Source organism: Zea mays, chromosome 2 (genome assembly GCF_902167145.1).
Source record: "Zea mays cultivar B73 chromosome 2, Zm-B73-REFERENCE-NAM-5.0, whole genome shotgun sequence".
In the NCBI taxonomy this organism is placed as follows: Eukaryota; Viridiplantae; Streptophyta; class Magnoliopsida; order Poales; family Poaceae; genus Zea; species Zea mays.
Window position 1 is genome coordinate 59,951,288 of NC_050097.1, and position 11,271 is coordinate 59,962,558.

Below are 11,271 nucleotides of genomic sequence, written 5' to 3' on the forward strand. Positions count from 1 at the left end.
CGCAAACAGAACATACATGGTTAGCATCATCTGCAAAGAGAAAATTTAGCTGTCCAGCTCATAAGGCAAAGGAACACGCAGCGCGGCACCGGTTCAGCCTTTTGAGTTTGCTAGCTCTGGTCATGTCATGCGAGTTCTCATTCAACAACATGGAAATGATGAACCATTTCAAAAGAAGGAAACGGGCGATGAACGAACAGCACAAGGGTAGAAGCCACCCAATCCAAATAGATATACCACGGTACATTTTTGTTGTCAACAAAAACCAGGTGTCTGGATGTAATTACCTTTGTAGTTCTAAAAAAACCATGGACATATAAAAGCTTGAGAAATACCACACCTCTTTATACCAAAGTCTGGCACACATCTTGTTCTAAAATCAAAGTTTACTGACACTACAGTTTCTCAAACCACAAACATCCAATACAGCCTCTTGTTTGGATGTACTTCTCGAAAAAGTGTGGTTCTATAAGCCAAAAAAGAGGCCACAACTTGTGAGTTACTAAGAACTCCAAATGACTGCACAGTTTTAATAAAACCATGGCTTTTATAAACTACCAAGATTTGTCATATCCAAACAGAGTTCGTCGCTTTTAAAAAACAACATATTTTACAAAACCCTAGCTTTATCCAATGCTACTTTGCATCCAAAGAGGACCAGATGCAAATGGAAACACATGAGTATGGCACAAACTTTAGGGGGAGTAGACCCTAGAGGTACATGTTGCAAACAAATTGTAGCTTTGTTAGCTGCTATCACATTGCTTCAGGCTTAGCCGCTTAGAATGCAACTTGCCTAACAAGTCATCCCATTTGGACCACACAGCTGGACCATCGTTGGAGTTTGCATATTGCACACAACACGTACTGTAAATCCACAATGTGCATAGGTAGAGTGTGTTAGCCAACTTACTCCACGAATATAGAAAACACAAACTGTCGTTAATTCCTGAAGGGAGCCTATGAAATAGCCAAAATCTAAATAGGCACTCGAACAATGGGGAGGGCAAGTGGCTGTCATAAATCACAAAATGGAATGCAACCGTACCATCACCTGCAGTTACAAGGTTTAATACATGATTTAAACATTTTAAATTGCAGCTATATATAAGCAAATCGCTTGTTACTTGTTAGCAAATTAAGTGGCTAGTTGGAGGCAGAGTACTGTGGAAGTTAAAAGGTGTGTAGCATTGCCGCTAATACAACTCAGGCTACAATATTTCTCAAGTCTGAAACAATGATACTAACCTACCAAAAGAACCACTTCTTCCCAGCTGGAGATTTTGTCCTCTCCGCCGTAGAACTTTGGTTCTCTCGTTTTTCCATGCCATGGTTCAGTGCTTCTAGCCTTTTCCTGCAAAAAAAAAAAGAGATTTGGAAGTATATAAGTACGGACTGTACAGACAATGGATGCTTTCATTTGAAGAAAGCATTGAAGCACTTCAGTGACAATATCTACAGTAGTTCTACACTCTTTAGTATACTATTCCAGCAAATGCCACACGGTAATATGTTGGCAAAACCACAACAGAAATTGAATAAGAAATATTCATTAATTAAGAAGATAAAACAACAATTTAGATGGACCCTGGTCCCTAGACTTGTAAAATTATGCACCATAGGTCATACCAGTCACATGTGTATTCCTTGCTGACGTGTCACAACAATGTGGCATGCACTTTTGCATCTAATCCCTCCCCTCTCTCATTAATGTATCCCTCCCCTCTCACTTGAATAGTGGGCACACACATGGACACGAGGACGACGAACTCCGTCGCAATACATGGAGAACAATAGCACACTGCGATGCATTCCACTGCCATCACGGACACCCGCCACCTCCAGTACAATGGCTGCAAGCTGCTCCCACGTCCGCCTCCACTTGCGCTCTCACTGCGCCTCCATGGGCGGAAACTGCCACAGCCACCGCTGTGGCTCGTATACAGCTAGGGGTGTGTCGCGGGATTTCCCCAGTCGCCCCAGCAAGCGCGCCCGTAGCTTCTTTCCCGTGTTTTTGCCTCGCGCGCAGTAGTGTTGGTGGTGGAAGGCGGGAGACACTCGAGCAGCGATGGAGGAGGCGGCGGGGTATTGGTGGAAGTGCTGCTGGTGGTGCACATTCACGGCGCCCGGTGCGGCCCAGGGCATGGAGGCCATGAACGCCTGGTGCTGCTCGTGCGAAATGGCCCTGCCGAGGTCGCTATAGCCTGCGCCGGCGGACGAGCCCTTGGCGTTGGCCATGCAGAGCCGCGTCGTCGTGTGTGTATGGCCTGCAGGAGAAGTGAAGGACGGGACCAGGTGATGTGGTGTGGTGGCCGCGGCTGTGTCCTTGAAGTGGTCTCTGACTCCCTGTGGTTGCTGCCTGATTTACTTTGAGCTTTGGGGAATTTTCCTTTAGGAGATCGACGCTAGGACGGGGATAAATATCTTGTTTTGTTTTCTGACAAAAAGAAAGTTGGTCTGCACTGTGCCAAAAAACTAGAAATAATTTCCCAATTACTTATTACACAATTACTTAGTACTTGTGACTGAATGTGCTTGCACGTGCAAGTACTAGGTGCTTGAATCTGGAAAGAAAGAAAGTGTCACTAGGTTCTTGAATCTGGAAAGAAATAAGGTGTCACTGCTACCAGTTTGCTTTTGTCACTTTGGTTCATGTTATGGTGGGCGAGTAATAGAGAGAGTCAAATTGTTACTTGTCTCAGTAAATGTTCTCTGTCCACTAGTTACTTGTCTCAGTAACTATTTTCTGTCCAATAGTTACTTGTCTCAGTACCTCTTAAATGATTATGTTGCTGAGTAGAAAAGAACAGAGCAGCAGGGGCTTGGTTTAGTTTGTTAGCTGAATCACAGAATCAGAGCACCCAGAGACTACATACTGCATATAAGTGACAATAAGAGCACCAGGGGCTTGTTTTGGTTTAGTTTGTTAGCTGAATCAGAGTAACCAGTGACTACATACTGCATATAAGTGACAATTTGATCCCAGGGGATTGGTGTGGTTTAGTTGTTAGATGAATCAGAGAGATGTTACTGATGTTGGGCCTGGGAAATGTAAACCAAGAAAAAATTTAAACAAATGTGTGTAACTGGTAGCAGCAGCCAGACAAAATTAATTAGTAGCCTTTTTTGGTGGGAAGAAGTCAATAATGCTTAGTCTGTCAGCTTGTAGGAGTTCCAGTAGAGCTTGTAGCAGTTCTTCTTAGAGTCTTTTGTTGAATAATGAACTGAAATGGATGTCTGTTGTTGGTCTTGGTCAACGGAGTATTTGTTCTCTGAAATGAATCTGCTTGTTTACTTTCTTGGACAATAGAGAGTTGTTCATGGCCAAGCTTCTAGCAGTGTTCCTGAGTGTCTGAAATAACCTGTTTCAAAGTTACCTTTTACATCTGCCATGTAGCACCATAGATCAACTCTTGTTTGCTGCGGCCACCACAATTAAGATTGGCAACGGGTCGAAGATCCTTTTTTGGAGTGATGCTTGGATGCAAGGGCTGAGACCAAAAGACATGGTGCCATCCATTTCCAAATCTCTAGAAGGAAAAACAGAAACTTGCGGGAGGCATTAACGGATAATAACTGGGTTAGTGACATCGACCTTCGACACCCCTCTTTCTCGGCTCAGTGCTTTGTCAAATTTGCCTATCTCTGGAGTGCAGTACAACAAATCCATTTAAGTCCAGACATCCGTGATGAAATTGAGTGGAAACTTAGCGAATCCAAGCAGTACATTACAAGCTCAGCCTATCATGCCCAATTCCTTGGGTCAGCCAGCACAAACTTCAATGAACTCATATGGTCCGTGTGGGCGCCCCCGAATGCAAATTCTTTAGCTGGCTGGTAATTCAAAATAGGGTATGGACTGATAGGAAAGTAATCCTTGATTGGTGCTAATTTACTTATTCTGTTTTAGGAAATAGCTAATATGGTAGTAGTTTAGTCCTATATGGTCGGCAGGATCAGGACTGATAGCAGTCCGGTTTATTTCCTTGTAATGGTTAGTTTATTTCCATGTAATGGTCTACAAATATATGGCCTTAGAGGCTAAGAAAAGGCAGTCAATAGGGCGCCGCCAAATCTCCTGTGTTCTGTCTCAGTGTTCCCAGTTCTTCGTGTACGTGTGTGAGACTGAGTGAGGTTTCTCATACCTGGAGAAACTTACTTGGGAGGTAGGAGCTCGCCGGCAACCTGCAGAAGGTTGTCTCTCCGGCGTAGTTTCTAACATGGACGGCGGACAGGTTGAGCTCAAGGGGCTGGCGCATAACCCGGTTTGCATGCTTTGCCAAAGAACGACGGAGACTAGTTTACACCTCTTTGTTGACTGTAGGTTTTCTAGGTGGATTTGGTCCATGGTTGCTGCGTGGATCGCAAACCCTGCTATTGTTCCTGATAGCTGGGAGCCTGCTGCTTCGGTCCATAGTTGGTGGTCAACTATGGCGGCGCTTCCTGCTCTCTCGAGACGTGGAATGAGATCTCTAATCATCTTGACCTGTTAGGAGTTGTGGAAAGAGCGCAACTCTCGTATTTTTGACCGTTCAGAGGCGTCGTCTTTTGCGTTTGCTGCGAGAATCAAAGATGAGGCTTTGATTTGGACTATGGCTGGAGCGAAGCATTTGGCCAGGCTAGTTTCTAGAGCGTGAGTCAGCCTTTTGAGGCTGTGTTTTGCTGTTGTGGGGTTCAAGTGCGCTGTTCTTGTTTTGTTTGTTGTACTTCCCGGTTGGTCTTCGTGGCCCCTCTTCTTTTTTAATATAGCGGTCAGCTCTCCTGATCATTCGTTTCAAAAAAAAGTTAACTTTTACAGACTCAAGTTCCATACATGCATGGATGGATCTAGCTTAAACACACTGTGTACCTGGTAGCAGAAGGCAGACAAATTTCTTTAGTAGCCTTTTTTCTGTTTGTTTTCTCTTTACACGCCAAATGGCTTGCAAGATACTCCTGTACAGGATTTCTATAGAGCACGATGGCGGCGCATGCATATCTGTTGGAGGTGCAGGGTAAGAAAATGGAAGAGCAGCAAAAGCATTTGGGCTGCAAACCAGGCCCGGTTATGTGTACGCAGACCCACGTTGGCTGTTTGAAAATTTTAAAGATCAATGTTTTAGCAGTCTGATGTGGGTTTGGATATTTTTAGGGGAAAAATTATAGAATCCCCAAAATGACGTTTTTGGCAACAAACTTTTAGCAATCTGTTAGAGTTTCTCTTAGCCCACACTATGCTCGAATAATTCGTATTTATTAGACAAATCCTTTCAACTGTTATAGAGTAACAGAAATTAACACAAGCTAGTATATGACTAGTTACAGAACCAAAACAACTACCTTGTGTCTTCAAGCTGTCCGTGCAAGCTCCATCTCTGGCGAAATCCTTCCATACCCTCAAGTCCACTAGCAAGAATCATGCGCCTACAAAGGCATATAAGACCACATGCAAGCAGAATAAAGCTGTGTGAATGAGTCACCATTCCCTCTGTTTACTGTATTGTAACTAACACTAAACAAAATAAAATGTCTAAAATTTTAAAATATAAACCATGTAATATTATTTCAAATCAGACATGCATATTTAGGCACTTTTACCACTTTTGTCCTCTTTTATACAAGAATATTATTTGACCTCTCAGCATTTATGAATACCAGCCACATTAACCATTGTATCTACTATCATGTGGTCCAAGAGATTTAACACTAAGGATATCCCAGACATGTCACTTCACATTCTCTTTGCTTGTCACCTAATTCTTGTGCTTGACCAAAATATGCCTTACAAAAATGGAACCAACAGAGTACAGTAAAATATCATCAGGGCTATTTTTACTAGTGCATTCTTTTGGAATGCATGGTGTTACTGTATGTCATGGAACACCAGAATATGCACTACTTGTCAGAATAATTGGTGTGCATATGAAGGTCTAGGAGCTCCTTCCTACAATAACAGTATGCTAAGCAGGAACTGTGCAGCTATCTCAAATGCCAAAAGATTGGCTCGGCATTTGGTGAAACATATGATTTTAGGGGGTGTAGGGACTACAATCTAAAAGCATAGAAGCATATTGTACTGTACAAAGATGTTTACATTGTGTGTTTCGTTTTCCATGATTCACGATTCTTTTGACAACAATCAATAGAGCTCTGTTAGGTCAAGTAGAAAAATTAGCCTACAAACCAATATAAAAAATAAGAAAAATAGGTCTTTGGCACAATCAAGCTAACATGCATTAAGAGCAGCTACTATGTTGGAGGATTAGACTTTATAGAAATGGTTGTTGGCATCCCATTAGGTTGGATAAGCTTTTGCTCATACAACAGTCAATTCCTATATTAAAGCTTGCTACAATGCAACTAAATCTAATAGGTGCAATAACTGCCAAAGCATCGAGGAAAGCAAATAGTTGTTTGATATTTAAGCATCAAATGGCTTAATAATGGATTATGTGACAAAAAAATAGCAAACTAGACTACCACGTCCACAGGACAAATATTCTGTATGGGAGTTTAGACATCCATTGATATAGAAGGTTACATCATTTTTTTTAACACACTATCGTCTGCATTGGTGAATCTCCTGAAAGCTTATGGATCAGTATACAGACTTGGTTTGTCCAGATCAGCGGAGAAGAAATTAAAATTCCAAAGCACATGTTCATGCCAAGCTCTTTACCTAGTTACTAGTTTCAATGGAGAGGAAAAACCTTGATACAAATACATTCCTTGTTAAGTGTATCACTCCACTACAGTTCCTATATATTTTATGAGGAAACAACCTTTCAAAGCTGATATTGCGGATAGGGTTACAGGAATACCATTTCACAAGCTGCTTATCACATGATCATGCTATGCTTGATTAAAGGGAAAATCATCAGCTACTGGACTACCTTTCTAGCAGTGTTACTTCTGATTGGAGTTGAGTAGCTCTCTCCTTCGCTTGTTTCAGGGGCATCGAAAAACCCAATTTATATTCACTATTTTGCATCCGCTCTCTTATTTCCTTGTCCTGTTATAAAACACAATGCTGCACAGTTGAGTGTTGAATAAACACCAAATAAGATCAGGCATGGCCAAATGGTTTTAGTATAACCAACCCTTTTCTCAGCACACTGTCGATATAGCACAATTTCATCTTGGCAGAATGGCTCAATATCATTGATCTGTAGGCCTGGAGAATAGTAACAATGTTTTCTTATAAAACACTTTACTTCACAAAAGCATACGGAATAAGAGAAATTGGTATGAACGTCACAAAGACCAATTACTCACATAAGAAAAGGTTCTTGAGTATACCATCACAAAGCTCAACATCTTCAAGGACATGTGATGCGATCTCTTTCGGTATGACAGGGGATGGCGGCCCACGCATGAGATCATCACCAACAAGGATGGTCTCCTCCATTGTTTCTTGCTTATCAACTGCAAGAAACAACAACAAAACCTTTTAGTCCCAAGCAAGTTGGGATAGACTAGAGTTGAAACCAATTGAAAAACCACAGTTAAAGTTCAGGCACATAGATAGCTGTCTTCCATGCACTTCTATCTAAGGTTAAATCTTTGGGTATGTTACATCTTTTCAAGTCTTATCTTTGGGTAGGTCTATCAACTGTAAGAACTCCTATGTTGCCTCAATAGGTCCCAAGCCCTGGTAAAGGAGGAGGGTTGTGTTAGGCTTGGCAAGACAACGTTAAACCTAGCCATTCTAATGGAGATGAAACCCGAAAGAAATCCGTTGGAGCGTAATCCTCTTAGCGACGCGTCATACCGGAACCTGGGATGGTGTTAAATGGGCAAGGGACAGGTCGGCACCCCTCTAGTGACGCATCGTGTCGTGATCTAGGCACGATGTCAAGTGAGCAAGGATCAGATCACTACTTAGTGGCGCGCTTCATTGGCATCACCTTTAGCATAAGGGGTTGGCACCTTCGTGTATAAATACAAAACCTATTATGTTGAATGTATTGCAACTTTCAAGCATAACATTGCACATTCTGAACCTCTTCTGTACTCCATTGGCAATTAAACCTTACTACAATGTTCCCAGATTACATTGTGCACCTCTTCTATACTCCATTGAGCAGTTCTTATATTAAACTTATTGACATCACCTTTAGCACAAGGGCCCAGCACCTAGCTAACAAACTGTTAATGAAAATCTTACTCCCAACCCTAACAAGTAACCGACTACCAATTTATCTGAAACAACCTACTCCCCAAAATTGACACAGCACAACTCATGCAACCGGGTCAGATACGAACAGATATTATGGATACCGAATATGTAGTGTCGGATGCAGTGAATTTTAATCACTTTACGTATCAAAAATCCAACTTTAACTATTAGGATTCCAATACAGTACGGATATTAAATGTCCGGATTCATTTATGGATTATCCATGTAGTATTTAAGCCCTTTCGGGATAGAAAGGTAATGGTAAATATCTATCCCATTTTCATCCCTACATATAAGTAATGAAGTGGGAATACAACGAGAGAAGGTGTGCCCTTACCATCCATGGTGGCCGATTAAGCTTGCACCCCACAGTGAACAAGTAATCTGAGTCAGAAAACCCTGCAGAAATGGTGAGCCCAGGGTTCTGAGGTGGGTTATTCAAAATATAAATGGTAATAAGATATTTTTACAATCTAAAATCTAATGTTAGGCAATGTATAATACCATATATTAGTATTGTATAAATATAGTAGAAATTGTTTAACACGATACGAACTGTTAACATATCAAAGTGACAACGTTTGAAATATAGAGGATATATGAAACAACAAAATGATATAAAAAGTTACAAACTACTCCCTCTGTCCCAAAATATAACTCGTTTTAGACTAATCATACATTCATTAAGTGACATATGAATGTAGTTTGCATGTATGTCTAAATTCATTATCATTTGAATGAATGTGACAGAAAAAAAAAGCAGACTAGAAAGAACTATATTTTGGGATGGAGGGAGTACAAAACAATTCAACTTCCTCTAGGTAAATCTAACTATTTCTCACAGGTGTGTGTAGAACTATATTTATTTTGGAACGGAGGAAGTATGACCAGGTTTATCACTGAAAATCAGCGGGAGCAAAGGATTTTGGTTTTCTATGCAATGTTTTCAGATCAGCTCATCGCTCCTGATCACCAGAGAGGGGTGATCAGCCGACTAATCACGATTAGTCGACGACCAGTCCGATTAATCGGGCTCTGACCGGTCAATCAGACATCCTGATCGTCCAGGGCTATAGGAACCGATCAACCTTCATATATATAACTACACGCCCATGGACATGGCTTCAGGTTCAGGCTTTCAACAAGGCAAACAGCCATACGTGATACGCCCATGAACATGGGCAGCAACAGGCCAACAGCCATAGTGCCATACTACAACATGAAGCAAATAATCACTGGAAGGTTTCAGGCTTTCAGCATCTAAGTAAAACTGAAAACCAACAAACATGGACATGGGCAGCAACAGCCATACGCCCATACCTACAGGCTACAGTACAACAGAGCACACCAAAAAACAGGGACATGCTCTGGATTTGGATTCTGGAGACTGGAGACCGTACCTGCAGGCTGGCTGCCTGCGCCGCCACGCCGGGGATGGAGGAGGGGCCGAGGGGGACGATGCCGCCGTATCCCCCGTCACCGGTAGCGCGCCGCCGTCACCTGCACAGTGTTCCGCTAGGGTTCCTCCCTCGGCAGCTGGTTACCTGGTTCGCCGTCACCTGCACAGTGTGCCTGAGCGTTGCTCTGTTGGCTCTTGGTTGTGCAGCTTCTGCTCACGTGGTGGGAACGGGGGGAAAGGAAGCTGGGCTGGGCCGCTGGGCAAGTGAAGTGGGCCACTGGGCCGAAATTTCAAACCAGCCAGCCAGGCTGATCGTCCCTAAACTAATCGGACATTATAGCTAGTAATTAACCTGTGAGTTTTTTTTTCTCTACTAGCAGTTTGCTTGGTTAGGGTGTAAGTACAATTTTGCACTATTTTCCGTGTCAAATATAAAACGATGGAGGTAGTATTATGCAAGCCTCTAACCACTCCGGATCTTTAAAAAATGCCAATTCTCACTCCATTTGCTAATGGCTTTGGGAGCTATATGAATCAGTAAGAGGTATTAAGCGTGCAAAAAAATGGGTTGCAATCCGGATCTTATTAATGGCTTTTGCCTTAAAATGTCAGTGGTGGAGTGCTAAAAATGTAAGGCACAGTCAACATTACTTCAAGTCAATTGTATTTGGACTCTGTCTATATCAAGAATGATCCTTTTCAAAACGATGTGATGTGATAAGAAGAAAAAAATACTTGATGGAATGATGGGTGATTGTGCATTTGTTTATATGAGCTTCTGTGGTATATAATGGGTCTTGCAATAAAAAATGCAATGCGGTGCAGTAATTTTTTTAACGTAATGGCACGACCTCTCTACCTTTCTATTAAGAAAAATATTAAAATTAATCCAATTTTAAGAAAAAAAACGGGCCCGAAACTTACACAGAGTGCCCAAACAACACAGGCATCAACAACCCACACAAAGCTCATCCAGAGTCATCGTTGCCGAGCTCAACACAAGGTACGAGCAGCTCCGACTTCGCTAGGCGGGCTGCACACGGCCAAAAGAACACGACGACACCTACACCTTAAACAGGAGTAAGACCGTGACGCGCCATCATTGCTAAGCATCAACACATCGACACTCGAGGCAACTCCGATTCTTCACCAGCGATCTTGATCCAACACCCACCTCCGTTTTTTTGCCCGAATTCTAAAACAATCCAGGCTACGAGGAGGGGGTTCGCCTCATGTCGTCGTTGCCGAGCCACGTCCCCTAACGTGATAGCTTCAACTTCACGTTACAAACCTCTTCTTGTCATGCGGTACAGTAATTTCATATGGATATTTGATATCGTTTTGTTTTTTGAGTCCTGATGAGCCTATTCTTTTCTTCTAAGGCTATCTCTTGCGATTTCATCAGCGGGAAATTGCAGGGATGGAGATTGATGAAATAACACACTGCTTTTCAGCAGTGAGTCGAGCGACAGGAATCACGGTCGTCCATGTAATTGTCTGTTTTGCGGAATTGCGAGTAAGCACTCACTCTGGTTCTTCAGTTCGGCATCCAAATGAGCTAATTGGGAACGATGCCACGATGTATCAAGTGTGCTAATGAACTCTTTGCACGCGTTATCTCCCGCGGTTTATTTATTCTCATACCTTATTCAAATCTCACTCTGTAAATATTGAACAACTACATGGGTTGGACACGGTTATCATTGCAGCAACA

General features: G+C 42.3%; 1 protein-coding gene across 1 annotated transcript; it reads right to left on the bottom strand.

Annotated features, from left to right (window-relative positions):
* Positions 1-326: 326 nt before the first annotated feature.
* LOC100191324 (uncharacterized) lies at positions 327-9,727 on the bottom strand. The gene is made up of 8 exons (NM_001136758.1): positions 9,559-9,727; positions 8,496-8,557; positions 7,255-7,404; positions 7,080-7,153; positions 6,873-6,991; positions 5,320-5,403; positions 1,249-1,354; positions 327-867 (listed from the first exon to the last, which is right to left on the bottom strand). The coding sequence occupies exons 2-7, from the start codon at positions 8,500-8,502 to the stop codon at positions 1,249-1,251; spliced, it is 540 nt and encodes a 179-aa protein (NP_001130230.1). The 5' UTR covers positions 8,503-8,557; positions 9,559-9,727; the 3' UTR covers positions 327-867.
* Between the last annotated feature and the right edge of the window lie 1,544 nt (positions 9,728-11,271).

Coding starts and splice junctions, on each gene's coding strand:
- LOC100191324 (NM_001136758.1), bottom strand. Junction 6,992..7,079: donor GACAGTGTGCTGAGAAAAGG/GTTGGTTATACT, acceptor GTTTTATAACAG/GACAAGGAAATAAGAGAGCG. Junction 5,404..6,872: donor GAAGTAACACTGCTAGAAAG/GTAGTCCAGTAG, acceptor ATGCCTTTGTAG/GCGCATGATTCTTGCTAGTG.